The sequence below is a fragment of the Malaya genurostris genome, chromosome 2 (assembly GCF_030247185.1).
Source record: "Malaya genurostris strain Urasoe2022 chromosome 2, Malgen_1.1, whole genome shotgun sequence".
Lineage (NCBI taxonomy): Eukaryota > Metazoa > Arthropoda > Insecta > Diptera > Culicidae > Malaya > Malaya genurostris.
The window spans coordinates 289,797,310-289,819,377 of record NC_080571.1 but is presented as its reverse complement, the minus strand read 5'-3'; the positions used below and the strand labels follow the sequence as shown (position 1 = coordinate 289,819,377).

Here is a 22,068-nt window from a genome sequence, read left to right as displayed (position 1 = left end):
GTCTTACAAGCCAGTTGTGATATGTTCGAGTCCCGACCTGGAAGGATTCTTAGTGTCAGTGGGATCATAGCACCAACCATGCAATGATTCTGTACACTCGAATCGGCTGCGAAGTCTGTTGAAACAGAAAGGCCAAATTCCACAAAAGGAATGTAATGCCAAGACGTTGGCTTGACCCAAATCATGTTGCCATTTACAATACTCCGGTTAACATGCTGCCAATTGTGCTTTTCATAATCCTTTCAAACTTAGGAACTTGTCAAGATATTTTTTCCAGGTGAAAATTTTAGATCCCTACTTAAACTCATCTCAATCGATAGCTGAAGACAAGGCTCATCCGATCAAATAGAGCGAAACCTGTTTGTTACTCGCCCCGCAAATTTTTAAAATGCCTCATATACTAAACTAGCGGACTCCTGCACACTTCGTAGCGCAATAATATTAGATAAGATGTGAATAAATGAATACTTTGTTTAATCAATTTTAATGGTTATTGTCAATAAAACGGAGCCATCTAATATCGCGAACCACAGGTTGAGAATAGCTGCTCTGCGATAAAAAAAACATTTATTGTTTCTCTATTTTCGGTAAAAGTATGCCAAACCGATGGTTTGCCAACACGCGAACAGGCAACATACAATTTACCATGTAAAAACTCAAACTTCATGCCACAAACTCCTTACGATTACTCTTGTGCTTTATTGGTGGTAATATGAAAGCTAAACGGACGGAAAATGACGTTTAAATTTGAATGACATGTCAGTGAGTATCATTGGAATCGTTCCCTTGATAACATTTGCCTATAACCTTTTAACTTTGAACTTTTTTTCTGCACTTGCTCCTGTACTTTCTGTACTTGTTGTTGTACTTTCTGAAACTGTTTTTTTATTCTTTATGCTCTTGTTTCTGAATTGTATGTATCAGTTTCTGTACCTGTTTCAGTACTCTGTATTTCTGTGCTTTCTCTACATGTTCCTGTCCTCTCTGCACTTGTTTCAGTTTTTTCAGTGTTTGTTCTCTCATGTCTGTACTTGTTCCTGTACTTTCTGTATTTTTGACTTTTTCTACCTGTTACTGTACCTTCAACACTTGTTCCTGTGCGTTCTGCACTTGTTCCCCTTATTTCTGTACCTACAGCTGTCCAGGCGAACTTCGTACCGCTGAAAAATTATCTTTGGATGGAAATTTCTTCAAACTCTAACAAAATCAGAATATTCAAACGACCTGTGTAAAAGTCGGTATCAGAAGAGTGTGGTCATGATTGTTCGCGATCAATGAAGTTGAATGATAAAATGAATCTCAGCAATTTTCCAATTTGTGAGCAAGTCGACGAATCGTTTCAAACAGGTGAAAAATGTCAATGTGATGATTTCCAAACCCCGTTCAATCGATGATGTCCGAAAAAGCAGCAAGAGTTGTTAGTTAGAGTATATTGTACGGATCTGTTCATAGCCACATAAAAGCAAATAATTCGAAATGTCGAAGTACTCTGCAGAAACCGATGTTTAGAGAAAAATATGCCCAAAAACATCTCGAGCGGGTTGATATAATTTGGATCGTCTCGGGCCAATCAAAGACGTTTGGTCCCTCATGAACCAATGGCCCCAACTGCTGATGCTAGTTTAACTTTTCGGGCATTGGTAATGCTTATGTAAAATTTAAGCCGAAAAAATACATAAAACATCCTTTGGATTCAAATGGAATTGTTCCATTGCACACTTTAAATCTTGCTGTTTTTGGATGAAAGTTTAGCGCATTGTGACAGCAATAATTACATCCATCGTGAAGATAGAAATTCACATTTCTGGAATATAAAGAAAACAATGAATCATAAAATAACTGCTCGTCAATCACTTTCTTTTTTTTTTATTTCGTTCTTCAATTTGAATTTACGGCATTGAACACAATTTATATATCGAAAAATGGAAACCTGTATGCTGTTCATTTGGCGCCCATACCTAATTGAACATGTCGTTCGAAATAAAAAAAACGTAAATCAAGTAGGCTCAATAAAATTTGAACACAAATCGGCTCGTTTGGCGCCAAACGATTTTATTAATAATCTAGTATTCATATTTTGCTCTCCTGCGGGCAAGCATTACACAACTCGATATGCGCCAAACAATCATCGAAGATCTAGCATGCATTGAGCGGAAAATTTCCAAGTCCATGCAAAACATTTTTCAAGATTTGCTCCACTTTCCCGAAGGATTTTACTTATGTAATATAGCCTAAAACCTCCGCATAAACGTCACCTTCTAAACAAAAAAAATCATTTGTAAATCGGTCCAGGCATATCAGAGAACATTACACGGAAAGAAATCCGTTACTGATGTCATGATTATAAAATCATGAAACCAATAATTTTCTTTTCTCATGAAACCATAAGCAAAAAGTCTTCTCCCATGAATATTAATCATGGTCCGAAAATGCGTTACTTGAGGAATGTATTTCTGTCAAAGCTCGTAACTCCAATTTTCTACCCGGATATCACATTAAACCCTCTCCCTCAAATGATGTGACGGATTGCTTAATAGATTAAGGCAAAAAGCAGACATCGAAAAGCAAGAACTACTGAAAATGTTTACATAAAGATAATTAACCGAAAATTTACATTATTAGAGACTAAACACGTTACATTTTTTATGAATATATCTGAATGTATTCTAAAATATTTGATGTGACTGTTGTTAGAATAATATTCCGAGAGCTAGCGTAAACCGAAAAATAAATTGGACTATGAATTTGAAACCATCTAACGAAAATAAGAAAAAAAAATTTCCACCACTTTGAAAAATTTGTTTCATAGATGTAACAACACAAGCTGTATTGATTCACCTAAATATTTTAAATAAGACGATTTTGCAAATGATGTTTCGAAAAAAAGCAAAATCATTCCGCGGTATTTGCAAGAATTCGACATAGAGTTTGTTTATAAGAGGATTGATTCACTCGTGTTTTTTCATGCAGTTCGTTTGAGTGATTAGATTCTGAAACAAAAAATCAAAACTGAAGCAATGAACACGTTATTTTGGGCGCCGTCGTTCTTCAGAAACATAATATTTCAATTGTTAATTATTCTGATTAGAAGAAATTTGTCGTGCTTTTAACTGCTTGGCTCTTCAAACGTATATCATTTGAGACATTAGTTAAAATCACCCAAAAAATTCGTTCATCACACCATTCCATTTAATTCATATTTAAAATTTTCATATTTTATAACATAACGCCTGTATTTATGTTACAAAGATTACCATCGTAGCCAAACATGCCTGAAGTTATACCCATCAACGTCAAATGCGTTACGCTTAAATTTCAGCGAAATCAGTCCAAATGGATCATGATCCGAGAACTTTTAATCATGGTGTATTATCATAACATGAAAATATACTCTTTTCCCCATATCATGACTCGTTTTGCTCATTTCTAGAATCGGAATTTTGCCCGTGTAGCAACACACACTTTTTCCACTATTATTTTATATATAGAGAAGATAAACATGTTGCAACACAAAACGCTATTTGATATAGCTTTAAACATCGAAAGAATGCAGCTCCACGAGATACCAGTGCCAGGTGTTCACCACTTTATTGATTTGACAGCCACCTCTACGCTCTCGCTCTCTGCAGCTGACCACACGTTTTCCATTGACTTACGTGGAATTAATAAAAATAAACCTTTTTATATAATGAACCTGTTTCATAACCTTCAACACTGACAGGGGTTAAGAGTACTAAAACTGTGCTGGACACCACCGGAACCGGAAATTTCTCCGCCAGAGCCAATTAATGAAATTCAAAATTAAGCTTTTCTCTTTTTCTTGATGTTGACATGGAAAAAAATCCGGATTATCTAACCGGTAAACGACCTCATGGTTAATACCTAAGATAAATAAATCAACCTATTAATAAGTGTCCCAAAAGCAGAACCTTTAGAAAATCGATATGAAATGCTGCGTTGAATCAGAAGCCCTGTAAATTCAGGTGGATGTAAGTTATTCTCAATTTAAATAGCTTATCTGGTACATGTAACTAACGGCAGCAAGCTGCTGTGGCAGACGGTTTCGGGGATTAATGTTTCATTTAACTCCTCGACAATCCTTCCGGCTACGGTCGGGTTTAAGCCCCAGGGGTTTATAAATTGTTCGATCGCTCGATCGCCAACGGGTGTTTTGCCGGTGCATCGACCGACGAAGTAAACTTGGTGACATTTTCAAATGAGTTAAATCATGTTTTGGCTTTTGAGAGATAATCGTAGAATCATCGATTTTTTTAATTACTGTGAATTGACGTATCTACCGTAAAAATATCGACTGTTACATTGTTTATTCAGAAATGCTGCACAGAAATTAACACCCATGAGTGTAGATTACTTTGTTCGTGACGTTCAAATTTATTCTATCTGAAAGAAAAATTTCTGATTTTGTTCGGATGAGCTGAGGATTTGGATTTAATTGTTTGCAATCGCTTCAAAATTGCACGTAGACATTGCATTTCGATGCAAAGAATAAAAGTGCTCTTCAAATACCATAAACTTTACGTCTGCTTAACGATTCAAATTGAACTTCCGAGTTTTGCATTACGCAGTTCAATTTGAACTGCTATGCACTGATGAGTCAAAGACGAAACGTGAACATATCACGATCCGTTATGTGCCCTAGCACAAAATTTGACTAACCCCTGAATGAACTTTCCACTATTGGAAAAAGAAAAGTTACATGTAATGCAAAGAACTCAGATTATTACTGAACATCTATTTCATTTAAAATTACTGTTCTTGTATGAGTAGACTTGTTAAAACGGCGTAATTCATTAAAAATCAATGAAAGAATCCAATCCAACAGCCTCATTTTCAATATTTTAATGTCTCATTCGTAAATGACCGACACAAGAACAAACGAAGAGAGATGAAGCATTTCCGTTTTTCATTGAAAAACAGAGAGAGTATAATTGACAACGTCACTCTTTCCTCTATGAACTTTTTCCTTTACAAAAGTAACAGGAGCGCAGCATTTTGCATATCTTGAACACCCAGCAGGCGCAGTATTTGACTAACGCGTTTCAATTGGTGTAGCGATAGCCTGCGCTCCTGTTACTTCTGCGTATGATATTCAAGCTAGGGTAATATTTTTAAATCAGCTGCATAAGATGCTTTGTGATTGGTTTTTTATTATTTTTTTTTTAATTACAACTTGCTGCTTTTATTGACGATGTTATTCCACCATCACGGTATAGCTGAAAAAATTTCAAATACATCACCACTATTGATACACTTATCAATAGACCAACCGCCCTACGCGTACTAAACATTTTCTAAAAGGTTCAGTTTTTGTTCATCGGTGAATTTATTCATCATGTAATTTGCAAAGGGTTTAGATATCTATGAAAATTCATTTACCAACAATCGCTGGAGAATCATATCAGATATATTCAATGTGCGAACTTTTTCCTTAAATATCAACGAGAAGAATGTTCGCTAGTGAACATTCCACAACTGTTTTCTTCAGCCATGTGAGATCAGTTTCAGTGAAAACCGCGATTGCAAAAAAAAAACAGTAGCGAACTTTTCTTTAGTGAGTTCTCTAATCGATGATTTCTTTGTCTGAAAATCACTTGCGAAAAAATTCAGTTGCGATTTTCGAAATTCCAATAATACATATACATCAGGAAAACTTTTTTTACGTTAAAAATTCCAAATAATGTAAACTTTTTTTTACGTCATAATTCGATTTACGAACCCCCGATTATTACGTAAATGGAGGTTTGGGTGTATATAAAAATGAAAAGGTTATGCTTTGTAATCGCATCACGTAAGAACGGATGGACGGGCTTACATGATTCTTGTTTTGTTTGATCAGTTTCTACCGCCACCGGGTTCGAATATAAAACAAATCAGGCAAATTTACCGGAAAAGTGTGAAAACCCATATGGTTGTCTTGTATGGAAAATGGAATTTTCCGTTGAAAAAGTCGCCCATTCTTACTAGATCATCGATAGGTGTTTGGGACATAAAGAGTGTTTCGCCGTCGAAGAAAAGCATACTAGATTGTTGAAAAATCGTTTGGCGCGCAACGAGTTGTTTTGTGTGGAAATTTCACATGCATGCTTGATCCATGTGATTCGTTATTTCGAACCACGTGCTTAATAGGGTAATAAAATTATTGCTTGCCAAATGACTTATTGGCGGAAAGTATATGGCTTTTCTAGCTATAGCGTTGGCAGGAGAAAAAGTTCTGATATTGTTTACCAGTAGATGGATAGTGTGCAATTGAGTCATATGAATAATATTGGTCATCGTGGGTGTGAGTTTAACAAAACAGAAAATTAATGAACGAATCCTAGTAATTCCTTAAAATGGACTATTCAAAATACTTTGTATGCTGCTTAAGCCAAATCATTTTTACGAACTTTTGGTTATTTGGGCTAAATACACATTGTAAATATATTCTACTCTACCGAATAAACAACTTTAGAAGAGTCACTCTTCCACATTTTGTCAAGTTTATCAAAACAAAATTCTGTTTAGTGAGCTTTTTCATCGATTAGTGGAAGAAACACATCTGGAAAAGAAAACGTCTATTAAGTCGAAGCCATTAGAGAGGGATCTCTGTTCATTTGTGCATTTGCTCAATTTTTACTCAACAGAAGTATGAGAAAATGGAGTAAGTCTCGTGTTAACCTTTTCGACCACTATTTTCGATACTTCTGGAACCCGGAACTTGGAACCAATAGTCCAAGTCGGTTCGTTTAGTAAGTTACAAATATAGCCTACGAATTGAATCAGGTTTAGGTCAAATCTAGAAGAATTTTACCCTTTTTTGTATCGTCGCTCTAAATGACTTTGTGAAATTCAATAGCTACCTGCGGAACTACGAGATTTTTTATGTTATGAGTGACATTATTTGACACACACACTCACACACACAGACACATACATTGTTCAGCTCGATGAACTGTGTCGAATGATATAGAACACTTAGCCCTCTGGGCCAATTTTCATTAGTCACTTTTTCAAGTGATTGCATAAACTTTCTATATGAGATAGGCAATAAGTATACTTTTATAGAAAAGTATCGTTATCATGACCTTGTAATTACACTAACAAGTAGGTACAAATTGAATAAAAGAATCAGAAATTTATGTTTATTTCACCTAAAAAATAAAAATTTAAATGTGGCGACCCTGCACGCTATACGAAATTGAACAAAGCCGGCTGCGAACGGAGCAAAACCGCACGTACCGACGCGTACCAGTTTTGCATCGTCATTTTGAATGACGATTAGAATGTTTTGACCGCCCTATAATTTCGGAACCGGAGTCGGATCAAGATGAAATTGCACAGTATATATAAAGAAAATGAGAGCTTTAATTTGAATCAAGATCCGTGAAAATCGGCTTAACCGTCGCTGAGTAATCGAAGTGAGTTCCGTTTTTGGAGATTTTCTTCACTATTATCGATGCTTTCAAAAGCGGAAGCCGGGGGCTAGTAGTCACAAAGTAGTCTTTTATATTCACTAACTAACAAGATCTGCCAACTAGATGAATTTACCAGTAAGTTTTATAAAAATGTGCACCTCGTTTCGCCATCGCTTGTGACAAAATACTCACGAAATTGAAAATTTTCACTAATCGCACTGTAATACCGGAACCGGAGGTCGGTTATGGATTAACTTTTCGGCAGTGGTGGTGAAGCATCGATTCCGAACACGCAAAAAGTGTTCGTTCCTAACCAAAAATCGAACCACCATCGCGAGTGTAAATTTGTCAGTGCCATCGTTCGAGCAAGCATCACCGAACCAAGAACCGATGCTGATGGCAAAAGAACCGATGCTCTAGTTTGTGAGCCTATCGTTACTAGTATGTTCATGAATATCCGATTCGAGTACTATACTCAGGCAAAATTCCGATTCTAGAAATGAGCAAAACGAGTCATGATTTGTGAAAAATGATATATTTTAATGTTATGATAATACACCATGATTAAAATTTCTCGGATCATGATCCATTCGGACTGATTTCGAAGAAATTAAAACGTAACGCACTTGACGTTGATGGGTATAACTTCAGGCGTGTTTCTGCTACGATGGTAATTTCTGCAACATAAATTTAGGCGTAATGTTCTAAAATATAAAGATTCCAAATATGAATTAAATGGAATGGTGAGATGAACGTATTTTTTACCTGATTTTAACTAATGTCTCAAATGATGTGCATTTCAATAGCAAAATAGTGAACTTTTTTTGATCAGAATCATTAAGGTGAAATGTAGCGTCATAAAATGCGCGTAAAATTTTATCCGCTTCAGTTGAACGAACCGTCGCACAAAGCATAATAAGAAAAACCGGCACATAGAAACCAGAACTTTTTTCAGTGATTGAGCGCAGTGGGCTTAACTCTCGTTATGTTGGCTTGTAAATAAGACTGGACGTAATGGATTTTTGAATCCTTCACACTTTGAATATATGCTCATTCAATCGTTATTGTTAGTGATTACTATCACACTAGCGCTATAAATCATGAGTAATTATGAGTGACTAACATGAGGTCTTATGTATATGTATTGACTAACTTGCTAACCATGCATATACCTGAGTTTAGTAGCAAGCAAGGATTCTTCTTCAAAAGAACGGTTAAAGACAAGAGAACATTCAAATATTTTCGATATCTTTGCCAGTAGTTCACCTCCCCACATTGTTTGTACCACAGGTTATATAAAAGTTATATTTTTAAATATTCTACATAAACGATAATTACTCATTTCATTCAGTCTGTCAAGGTTGAAATTTTAGTTTTGCTATCAACATTGCTACAATCTAAAATTTTTAGAATTATAAATGACAGTTACTTAGAAAATAGACGACTTCTTACAATATCCATTTTATTGTATTCAACTCGTTTTCACTTCAACACAAAACCCAATGTTGCATAAATTCGCGTCATTATTTTATATGTAATTTTTGCTCACGATATAATGCCACCGTGCCCACCGTGCATTTCTCACACCACCTCAATACGAAACAGCAGCGCGCAAGCAATAAAAAAATGCGGAAAAGTTTATGTAAAGTTTTTCAAATTTCGGTTGTTTTGGCTAAAATTTCATAATTTTGAGTTGCATTTTCAGATTCTTAGTGAAATTCTGCTACAAATACTACTTTTCAGTTATAAAACCATCCCCGTAGAACGGAACAGTAACCGTTTATACATTCTAAAAACCAATTACGGCTCGACAAAGCAAAATTTCAAAATTCTAAGAATACTTAGTTGTGATCAATTTGATTTCGAAAACTTAAGTGATTTTGGTTTTTCGAAAATCGGTCTAGTTCTTGAATAAGTGATTAAAAACGCGATTCGCGCATTTCGCAACATTTCACCTTAACGATTAAAATATTATGTTTTTGAAACTTGTTTACTTGCGTTCATTGCTCCAGTTTTGATTTTGTGTTTCAGAATTTAAACACTTAAACGAATGACATAAAAAACACCTGTAAATCAAACCTCTTAAAAAGAAACTCTATGTCGAATTCTTTAAAATACCGCGGATTGATTTTTCCTTTCATGTTTTGAAAACATCGTTTGAAAAATCGTCTTATTTAAAATATTTAGGTGAATCAATACAGCTTGTGTTGTTATATCAAAGCGTAGCGTAGTGTAGCCGTGCTTAGTCTCTTATGATGTCAATTTTCGGTTCATTATCTTTATGTTGTCAATTCTCTATCAGCCGGTGGGTAAAACAACACGATTATTAAATATTAAATATTAATATTAATCAGGATCAAGTAAACATTTTCAGTAATTCTTGCATTTCAATGTCTGCTTTTTGCCTTACCATTAATCTATTAAGCAATCTATCACATTACTTGAGGCAGAGGGTTTAAAGTGATATCCGGGTAGAAAATTGGAGTTACGAGCTTTGAAAGAAATACATTCCTCAAGTAACGCATTTTCGAACCATGATTAATTTTCATGGGAGAAGAGTTATTGCTCATGGTTTCATGATAAGTTAAAATGATTGGTTTCATGATTTTCTAATCATGGCAGTAGTAACGGATTTCTGTCCGTGTAATGTTATGATAATACACCATGATTAAAATTTCTCGGATCATGATCCATTCGGACTGATTTCGATGAAATTTAAACGTAACGCACTTGAAGTTGCTGGGTATAACTTCAGACGTGTTTCTGATACGATGGTAATTTTTGCAACATAAATTCAGGCGTTATGTGTGATTTTTGCAACTATGGTCATTTTTGCAAAATAAATTCAGTGAAAGGCACGACGAACTTCTTTTAAAATGAATATATTCTGTTTTTGAAAAACGACGACGCAAGATATAACGTGTTTACTTGCGTTCATTACATCAGTTTTGATTTTGTGTTTCAGAATTTAAACACTTAAACGAACTGCATGATCCGGGTAGAAAATTAGAGTTACGATCTTTGAAAGAAATGCATTCTTCAAGTAACGCATTTTCGAACCATGATTGATTTTCGTGGGAGAAGAGTTATTGCTCCTGATTTCATGATAAGTTAAAATGATTGGTTCCATGATTTTCTAATCATAACAGCAGTAACGGATTTCTTTCCGTGTAGGCTGTTTCTTCGGATGAACCGAACTTCGTCAGCTGTGGCAGGACGTTTCAGTGTTGGGTAGCTTAGCAAAGTATGGTAATTTTGTGCATTTCCAGCGAAATTCTAAAACTTCGTAGAAAACATCATTTTTCTATCTCTTAACGGAAAAAAGTTGTTGAAATGAACTTTTATCGTAGTAGGTTTTGCACATTTTTTATTGTGATCAAATCACGAGGTATATTTTTGTGAATGAGTTCTCCAAAAGAAACTATGTATATCGGATCAACGGTTTAGCAGCTAGAGAATTAAGTTCACGTTTTTGTCGATTCAAATCACTGTACACTGGCATGGAATTGGAAATAGTATAAAAATTACAACTTTCTATATCAAGCCATCCAGTGCTCGCTGAGAATATCCAAAATTAATTATCTTTAATTGCAATTAATGCACTAATGAATATAGCATCGAACATGCAAAAGTCAAAATGTTCACCATTTTTTATATTGAACCATGATCGATCGCTGAAAATGTTCAACATTATCTTATTTGAACTGCTCTTGATTCACCAATCAATAGAACATCAAATTGAAATTAGTCAATATATTTTCCACATACAGGTACCCTACACTCGTTGAAAATGCATGAAATTACTAAATTTTATTTGCTATTGACTCACCAATTTATTGAACATTGAATTTGCAAAAGAAAAACAAATTTTTATTATCATATTGAGCCACTCTACGTTTACTGAAAATGTCCAAATTATAGTCAGAAAGATGACAAATTTTGCATATTGAGCTGCCATACGCTCACTGGAAAAGTTCCAAATTATTTAATTCCTATTGTTATTGATTGTATAACCAAAACCCATAAAATTTGTAAAAGAACCAAAAACTTACTATTTTCCATATCGAGCACACTGATAATGTTCAAAAAAATTACAATTTGAATTGCTATTGATCGATTTATCAATCGAGCAAAGCAATTTTTTTTTGTGCTGATCACGTGTGCATTGATAATTTCAAAACCAGGATGCGAGACCTGAAATCAACAAAGCATCGTATCGAACGCAGTTTTCTCGACCCTCGCTGATGGTCCGCCAACTGAACGGTTCGAACACCGAGAACAGAACACCTTCGCATTAACCGAGTGAATAGTTCCTATCGTATGTTTACGCTCGGTGAACATTTTTGAGTAAGTTTGCAGAAGCATCGGCGTTGGGTTCGTATTTTACCAAGACTGCTTTTCGGGGACTTTTTGAATAATTTTAAAAACTTTTATTTGCTTCTTAGTTTGTGAAAATCGGTTAGGGAATTTCCGAGAAATTTGAGTGCGCATTTTTTAATAAATTTGCACATATTTCCTTGTAATTTCGAAACCAGAAGTCGGATCCAAATGAAATTAAAGAAAATTAAAACGTTTCATTTGAATCTAAGTTTGTGAAAATCGGTTCAACCATCTCAGAGAAAGTTGAGTGACATTATTTATCACATACACACAGACATTTTGTGATCTTGCCGAACTGAGTCGAATGGTATATGAAACTCGGCCCTCCGAGCCTTGGTTGTAAAGTCGGTTTTCACAGCAATTGCATAGCATTTCTATATGAGAAAGGAAAAAAACGGATCATTTTCCAGAAACATCTGATTATATTTTCACAAATTTCGAATCAAATGAAAGGTTTTATGGTCTCATAGACTGCAAATGAGTTTTGGTCGTATGCGACTTCCTATTCCCGGACAACAGAGTGAAGTGTGTTTAAAATTTATATCGTCATGTAGAGCAAAAATGCAAAATTAAGAATTCCTAAAAAAAAACTTCTTATAAATTGTATGTTCAAACAACCTGTTTTGTTCTTATTCAAGATTCAAATGAAAAAATTGCGAAGAATTTCTTCGTAATGTTTATTTAAACATGAGTTAATAGCTCAATTAAATGCTAGTCGAAAATGTTGAAATCGTTTATCAAGTTATCATAAATCACCACAGAAAACATCACGCAAATTTCGATCTATTCACAACATAGTGCAAAACAATCCGATTACCCATCATTCAAAAATTGTCACATCTGCATCCTTTCCAGATACCGGCTCGATGTCGGCCAACTACTTGACCCCGATGTCACCGCAGGGACATTTCGCAACCCGGAACAACACAAAAGTCACGGCACAAAAAGGTGGCACCGCGTTACTGCCATGCACCGTGCTGCTCCAAAGCTCCGCACTGGTAGGTTTCCAATGGTCCAGAAGTTGGCAGTTTCATTCATTTTCATCGGCAAACTATTCATCTCCAACCCCGCAGGTCTCGTGGGTACGACGCCGGGACTTCCAATTGTTGACAGTCGGTTTATCCACGTACAGCAGTGACGAACGCTTCCTGGTGGAACACATCCGGCACATGGGCCATTGGGCACTCAGTATCAAAGCCGTTCGCGACGAGGACCGTGGACTGTACGAGTGCCAACTTTCGGTGCATCCTGTGCAGTCTGTGTTCATTGAACTGAACGTTATCGGTGAGTCAGAACAATCTTTCTGCATTATTACAGCGCTATACAAATTGTCAAATCTGGTTGTCCCCCTTTCCAATGGGGGAGGGCTTTATCATAAGTATTGCACAGAGACAAGGATTTATTGGTGTGTCAACTGACCGAATTTTTGGCTCGGTATGGCTGTGTCATTTTTCCCGGACCACAAAGTCTTTAATTAAATGCCACTTCCTTTGCAGCAATCATCCCAATCCTACTTTCACAAAATAATCCTATTCAAATTGAAGCAAACAGAGAAAACAACATCGAAACGGTTGACTGTGGCCACCTTCACCGGTTGGAATCCAATACCGATGCGAATCGAGAAGGCACAACCAAATAAAACGATTATGGCTTCTCATTCTCTGTACCTTTCATGGTTCCCCATGCTTAGACTTAGGCTTAGACTGCCGAATAGAAGGTTGTGTAACGGTAGATGCCGAAGCTGAAGGTTGAAATAGAATAAATCTCAGTACCGTGCGGGGCCAAACAGGGGAAACACACTCGAACGAAAATCCCCCGTGAGTGGAAATACCACCGGAACCGGAACCCAGCAAGAGCAGGGTTGCAAAGTTTACAAATTCAATTCAAATCAATCGGGGAAAAAAGGGATTCGGTTCGAAGCGATAGGATGTGATAAGCACAAGTTTATGGTTAGATTTTTTTTATTTCTCTCTCCCTCTATTCAGTGAAGAAGGTAACCCGCGAAACAATGGAATTTTATCGTACGGACGATCAACAACAAATTTAACAGCCTAACATGGTTGAGCACGTATCTTCTGCAGATATGTTAACATGTCAGATTGTCAATAGGCAAATAATATGGAGATTAGTTTTTTTATCTATCAACATTTCTTTTATTATGTTGGAATTTAACGGGCATCGAGCGGTGAATGATTAGTAGCGTGGAACATTTGGGAACAATGTAAAATTCTAGCTCGATCGGCGAAACTAAATCTCGCACCCGAAGTTTAAAGTTTGTACGGGATTTAACATGGAAAAAATTGGGGACGGGTATAGCGTGATGAGTAAGTCGATGCCTTTCACGCAACCCGCCTGGGTTCGATTCTCGCCCTCGCACATAGGATCAGAAAATTTTTCTGACCCGAAGAAGCGAATGACTTTAAGTTCCGGGTAAAACCGCTATACACTGAAGTCTTTTTTATGCGAGTTTACGTACCGCATAAAAAAACCGCATAACTCTGAAACTTCGCATAAAAACCGCAGAAGGGAAACCGCATAAGTCTGAAAATTCGCATAAAAAAACCGCATAACTCGGAAACTTCGCATAAAAAACCGCATAACTCTGAAAATTCGCACAAAAAAGTCACATAAAAAAACCGCATAAAAAAGACCGCATAAAAAAAGACCTCAGTGTAATCGAGACAAAAAAATTATGGAATATAATTTGAGTTTTTTATTTAAAAAAATCATCTGAAGATCACCCTACAGACTCTAAAAATCAGCACTTGTGTTATTTTCATAGGAAATTCAACAAAGAAGAGAACCTTGGAAGTTCGCAAATGGATGCATCATTTGTAGAAAAGGGGCGGTTGGGTAATGTCACAGACATAACTGGAGGACGTGAATAAAAATAAAACTGAGATGCTTCTTTCACACTTCCGAATACAGATAGTCGATCGAATACTTTGATTATGTTAATTTTAGACGGTTTCTTTGGAAAAGTGCATTAAAGGTCAAAGATCTATTAGATGATTGATAAAATACTTCTCATCGTATCTAGCGTTAGTGAGTATATGAAGTTCTAAGCATTAATAACTAGGAATGAGAATTGTTTTGAAGAGTGTCTTCGACACAGTTTGTGGATTACTTAGGAATATACAAATTGAACATATATTTTCTTGGTGGCTCCTCTAAGCCACTAAAGTATAATTAAAAATTAGTTCTAGGTTCTGAAATCTGAGACATTCAATGTTCGATGTTCGAACTTCGTAAGCAATGAATTTTTCCATACTGTTGGATATAAAGTTATGGGTATTTTCAGAACGGGTTTGGCGAGTAGATTATTTTCACCATCCAGGTCCCCGATTTCTGGATGCACTGAAAATAATGGTCTAAGAACTTTGGAATGAACTTCCCGTCGTCGTATGATTACAAATATCGAGACATTTCTTTTTAAACTGAACGCAAAAAATGTTTCAGGATCGGATACTTAACGTATCTAGAAGGAAATAGACGACGTCAAATATATTTCTCATATCAAATTCAGAAATAAGCTCCTTCTACGGCAGACGATCAGCGAGATGGGAATGCCAAGGCCACTATTCAGATTGACCTACTTCAGACAATCGTGGTACCGATGATCGCCAATTTATCTAATGCCTCCAAGACGTGTGGTTTGACATCAATATTCTCGTGGTTAAAAAGAAGGAGCATTGTTTGCGAAAAAGTTGAAAAAATGTCGAAAAATCGTTTCTTCGCAATTATGGTTGCGATCAACTGCAGGATCTCGGCAGGATGTCAAAGCACTTTTGTAAAAGGCAACATAGGATTGAAGGAATAATTCTTCCATTGAAACTTAACTTTGTATCTTTGTGTTGCCATTTGAAATTTGCTCCATTTCAATGGATTCACTAAGTTGTTGATTTTAAAATTTTCATTTTTTTGAGTTTCACACAACTTTTGCCTTTAACCGGCAGAATGATAACATAATGTGATATTAATTAAAAATTTGATGAGTCGATATCATATTAGAATTTCAATCTGATGTTGCTATCATAATCAGATATCAATTTGTTTTCATTTTGATGTTAGACTTTACTCGGGTAGTGTTTGAATAACAGCTGAACGTGTCAGACGAGTTCCAATTTTCATGAAGCTATAGAAAAATACGAGTTCCGTGTCCTAAAATTGCAGCAACGGTGAAAATGAATGATTTGCTGTACGGATTGGTCCACCATCCCCCGTATTCTCCAGACATAGCCTGTGAAGGTTCCTCCAGGGAAAGAAATTTTCGTCGAATGCTGTTGTCATTGCAGAAACGGAAGCCTTTTTTGAAGGCTCAAGGCCTTCTTTTTTTTCGAAGGGTATCTAATGTCGTTTTCGTTTTTAAATTGCACTACACTGGTGTAGCGAAAGCTGCACTGAAACCGTTCGTTTTTACCAATTGCACTACACCAGTGCTACACTTTTTCTGCACCGACACCACTGGTGTAGCACTCATCAAAAGTTTGGTGTAGCCCTGCGCAATGGAATCGTTTATTGTAGTCAATGGTTACTGTTTATGTTTTCGTCATTTTTGTTCGTTTATTCATGCCTCAGTGTAGCACTGCACCGGTGTAGTGCAAATTAAAAACGAAAACGCCATAAATATTGGAGGACCGATGGGTCAAGTGTATTGCTCTAGATGGAGATTTTACTGACGAATGAAAAAGTTTTCACAGTAAAAATTCGAATTTTTCTTTGTTTGGCCCGGGACTTCTCATTCCATGTAGTAATAATAGAGGTCACCCACCCACCTGTCTATTAGCTATAATAAACAGAGAGAACGAATTTTACCAAACCGAATCGAAGTAGGTGCAGAAATCTTTCCTAGGGATGCTTATGACAACAATTTTCAATCGTTATACTGATAAAGATATTCAATAACTTAGCAAGCAACCAATAATAATTTCCTAGATATGCAAACAAAATAAAATTAAATACAAAATCTCAACAAATCAAAATCAAACAGTTAAAGATAGAAGCATCTGCTACCGGTGAAAAGAAATAGCCTTCTCTCTATCGTATCTTATAAGAAGTATTTCTTGGCTAGCTCAAACTGACGTAGGAAAACATAAACTGTGTTGACATTCAAATTGAAACTAAATCATTCCTTGAAAAACTAAATTCCCTTAAATTGAAACCAAATTCCCTTGAATCGAATCACGAACCATGAAATCGCAAAGGTTCAATAATGAGATATAAAACTAATTTTAGGCACTTGTGGATTTCCAATTATGCAAACCAAATACTCATCTCATCGACCCAGTAATCAGAAAACTAAGTTATTCGTGGCTATCTCAACAATACAATATGTCAATACGATGGCATGCGGATATATTCACTTTGGCACGTATTATATTCTAATGGCACTTTACACCTCTTGGATGTCATCGAATTGAGATTGTCTTAACTCAGATCTCCGAATTGAATCACGAATCATGGATCATAAAAATCTGCTTTATTTTTAGTTAACTCTACCTTTTATATTTAGCCTCTCTTCTCCTGTTCTAACTTTTTCTCTAGTTTACATGTTTGGTAGGGGAAGTAATAGTACATAAGGATTAGCCAATCGCGTTGCTTCGCATGGCCATGTTTGATGACGGAAGGAGAGCGCGAGAGAAGAGTGTGAGAGTCAGAAGCGAGTAATTTTAAGTTTGTTTAATCTGTTCTAAAGAGCGAGTGAATGTCTTGTCGTGAGTGTACAGGTGTACTTAACCTGAATCGGTGAGTTACTGTCTTACGGTATGTGTAGTGTACATATCTAGATGAGTATCATGATCCTTACCCTAATGAAGTTACCCTCTAAACTGCTCCCACTTGGATACGCGTGTAACATCCGCTCGCAGAATAACGAGCACAATCGTATCCGCCATGTTACGCTCACAGTCAACTTACATCCTTCGAACAGGTAAGACGTAGTAACGTGCGCTCGGCACTCGGTGATTTCTCGGCGAATAATAGGATTTCACAATGGCGATCCTTCCAGGTGTTCCTCCCAGCGAGCAACATAAAAGCGAACAGTTCTATTGAGTTCTCAAGAGAAATCACCGAGTGCATTAAAAACTTTTTTTTTGTGTGTGAAAAATGAGGTTATGTTCACCGCGTGGTGCGAAAAATTCAGTAGTGTAGTTTACAAATACCGTGCGGTTTGGGACATCCGCAGTAAAAGATATAGATTTTAGAAAGCATTTAGAGAAGTAAATTTGAAACGAACGCGGTTAGGGACAACTGCCACGAGCAATGATATAATCTCTACAGATACCATGCGGTTCGGGACATCCGCAGCGAAATATATTGAAGTAGATTTTAGAAGGCTTAGCACAGTAACCTAGAAACGAACGCGGTTAGGGACAACCGCCACGAGTAATTATAGCACAATTATGAACTAGAGCGAGTTGGGACAACCGCTATGCCACCCATCCGGAACAATGGCGTTGGCTAAACGGAAGAGACATTACCGCGAATTAAAAAAAAACGATGCAAAAACATTTCCAAAAAGAATCCAATCCCCATATCGGGAACCAAACGAAACAAATTATATGTGACACAGTAAAAGTTATAACATTTTAAAACAATCTAATGCTTGTGTACATTCACTTGTTACAGGTGCACACTCCACGAAATTCAAACGAACTAAAATAACAACATGAACCACGGCAAATACGTGCGAGCTATAGAGCATACAGAAGCAATTGAAAACATTTCAAATTCGCAGTCGGAAGTTAGACGCGCAAAGCATGAGACGAATCAATGCGAAGCAATCAGCTTTAATGATGCGGACAATGATACCGGCAATAGCGACCACAGTGAGAGCGATTCCGAAGATGTGAAGTCAGTAGGAAATAGTTCCAGCGACAGCGAAACCGATAACGAAACAGCGGATACAATCATCAAGCTTGAATAATACGTTCAACGAAGCGACTATTCGAGAAGGGAACCAAGAATGTTCTCATGTTGATACGGAACAGCAGACAGCTCAAAAGATTTCCAACGAGGAACGAGCAAATGAACGAATTGACCGAATGGAAAAAATCCTCGAATGTATGGCAGCCACAATGGAGTCCTTACGAACGCATAATAACCCAACAACACCCTCTGCTCATTATGCAATAGAGCCAAGTTGGAATGCGATAAGTGACACTCCAAGTACGTCATCCATAATCCGATGGGATAATATTCAACCATTCCCCCCTGGTGTTCCTGCGAACAAAATGTGGGAGGAGTGGAATAGATATATAGAGAATTTCGAGATAGCCGCGACGTTAAGCAATGCCAACGACCCAATCAAAAGAACACAGCTCTTATTTCTCTCGATGGGACCTGATCTACAAGAAATAGTTAGAGCCGCAAAACTGCGCCCTAGTCTGGCGGACAGTAATTGCTACAAGATTTTTGTAGCGAACATTCATGAGTATTTCAAAACAATGACAGATACGGCTGCGGAACATGAAGCATTTTCAATTATGAGACAGGAAAGAAACGAAACTGCCATCGCATTTCACGCACGTTTGATGTGCAAAGTCAGAATGTGCGGTTATAGTGTAATCGATCAGGATCGTTTTGTGAGAGCACAACTACTAAAAGGACTACGGAACAAAGAAATAGTCAAGGCATCCAGAACGTACGGTTACGATACAAATTTTATCGTGCAGGCGGCTACCCGGGACGAATCATACGAAGCCGAGACAGCATTGACCGCAGAACAACAAGTGTTCCAAGTAACTCGTCAGAATGCTCCAAGTCACGGTAACCAGAAAAGAAGATATCCTGATAATCCTAGAAGTGGTCCACCTTTCAAGCGCCGGTACAATGACTATGCCCAGGGACGACGTTCACGTTGCTCACGATGCAACCTTTTGTCACATAAAAACGGTCGATGCCCTGCACTGGACAAAAGTTGTTTGAATTGTGGTAAACAAGGACACTTTGCAGCAGCCTGTCGCAGCAAGCGCGTAAATGCAGTTCTTAAGCGTGAAGATGAGGCTAGGGACCGTAATGATGGAAACGAAAGTGATAATCAGGTATTGCAAAATTAGAATAAATTTTGTTATGTTACAATAATATAATACAGTAATAATACATAGTAAATGGTAATACGGATGTTGTTTTTCTTCAAGAATATCAATGCATTATCCCTAGAAGACGTTCTGGTTGACTGTAACTTGGGGTCATCATATCCGATTCGTTTTCTCATAGACTCTGGTGCAGATGTAAACATCGTATGCGGTAGAGATTGGGATCGAATAGAATATGAATTCAAATTAGGCAAGGCGAAGCTTGAGATGATTGAAAGAATAAACAGCGGAATACGTGCATATGGTTCCCAACAGGCATTATTAGTTGAAAGGACATTCAAGGCTGATATTTCTGTTCTAAATAGCAGCAGACCTCCAATTAAGGCTTCTTTCCACGTTATTCGAACGGGGCTTAGATCACTCCTAGGGCGGTCTACAGCTAACGATCTAGGGCTTTTACAAGTTACAACCACAGTTAATAGTTGTGAAATTAACGAAGAAACGAGGAAATTTCCCACTATGCCAGGAGTCATGGTAAAATTTAACGTGGATAAAAGCGTTACCCCAGTAAGAAATGCCTATTACAACGTGCCAGCTGCGTATAGAGAAGGAGCAAAACGCAGACTACTTGAGATGGAGGATCCGTACCATTTCATTCGTCAGCCCTCATGTACCGAATTTTGCACATATTGCTAGTCCATTGTGGGCCGTTACCGCAGCTAAATCCTGGTTCTGGAGCTCAGAACAAACCGAAGCATTCAAACTTGTTAAGCAACAAATTGTGGAATGTACAAAGGCTCTCGGTTACTTCTCTGCCACCGATAAAACTATTCTTTATACAGACGCATCTCCGGTAGCGCTAGGATCTGTCTTAGTACAAGAAAACAAAGATCGAGTTCCACGAATAATCAGCTTTGCTTCGAAAGCATTAACATCAACCGAGAAAAAGTACGCACAAAACCAACGTGAAGCTTTAGGTGCGGTTTGGGCAGTAGAACATTTCTCCTATTTTCTTCTAGGTAGACATTTCACGTTGCGTACGGATGCACAGGGAGTGGCATTTATTTTGAACCGCTCTCGAGAAGATTCAAAGCGAGCCCTGACACGCGCTGATGGCTGGGCGCTGCGTCTTAGCCCATACCGTTACGATGTCGAATACATTCGAGGACACGACAATATAGCCGACAGCTCATCCAGGCTGTACTGTGGAAATGACGACCCATTCGAAGAGAACATGAGCCCTTGGGAAGTTGCTTGTCTGGAAGCAAATACCATAGATTTCCTAACTGAGCAAGAAATCAAAAACAGTACAATAAATGACGAATCTCTTCAAAAGTTGATCCATGCTCTGAAAACTGGTGAGTGGATGGATGAACTGCAAAGGTATAAGGCCATACAACAAGACCTAACCGTGCAAGACGGAATCATAATTAAGACTGGTTGTGCTGTAATACCAGAAGATCTTCGAGCAAAAGCACTGCAAGTGGCTCACGAAGGTCACCCTTCAACTGCTAAAATGAAAAGCATCATACGACAGCGCGTCTGGTGGCCGGGCATTTCGAAGGATGTTCAAAGCTGGGTAGCATCTTGTAAAATTTGCGCTATTAATGGAAAACCTGAAAAAACGACACCAATGGAACGAATTTTTGTACCGAAAACTGTGTGGGAAACGATAGCCCTTGACTTCAACGGGCCATACGTCAAGTTTGGTGGTATATCGATACTTGTGATCGTTGATTACAGGTCAAGGTATCTAATAGCGAAACCAGTAAAATCGACTACGTTCATGTTCACGAAAAAGATTCTCGACGAAATTTTTGAAAGAGAAGGTTACCCGAAGTACATCAAAACAGATAACGGTCCACCATTTAATGGAGACGACTACAAGCAGTACTGCGCTCAACGAGGAATAAGAACAATTTTTTCAACCCCGTTATTTCCACAACAGAATGGAATGGTTGAATCGTACATGAAAGTCATCAATAGAGCCATGGCAACTGCTTCAATTAATAGAACGAATTTTATAGAAGACTTGCAGAGTGCGATTTCTGCACATAACGCGGCTGCACACAGCGTAACTATGATTCCACCAGAGGAAGTTATGCTGGGTCGCAAAGTTAAACGAGGGCTGCCTTTATTACAGCACGCAAAAGCTGCATACGACGTTAAACGTTTTGAAGACATCGATCGACATTCAAAAATCTCGGGCAAGATACGTGAAGACACCAGACGTGGAG

General features: G+C 37.4%; 1 protein-coding gene across 2 annotated transcripts in view; it reads left to right on the top strand.

Moving 5' to 3' along the window:
* Positions 1 to 22,068, top strand: part of LOC131430523 (uncharacterized) — a 261,423-nt gene that overhangs the window by 212,516 nt on the left and 26,839 nt on the right. For both annotated transcript variants that reach the window (XR_009229537.1, XM_058595576.1), the window contains exons 5-6: positions 12,651 to 12,793; positions 12,869 to 13,079. Coding sequence is in view for 1 of the 2 variants with exons in the window: in XM_058595576.1 (XP_058451559.1) it covers positions 12,651 to 12,793; positions 12,869 to 13,079 (354 nt within the window). In the remaining variant the exon portion in view is untranslated. The remainder of the gene's footprint in view (positions 1 to 12,650; positions 12,794 to 12,868; positions 13,080 to 22,068) is intronic.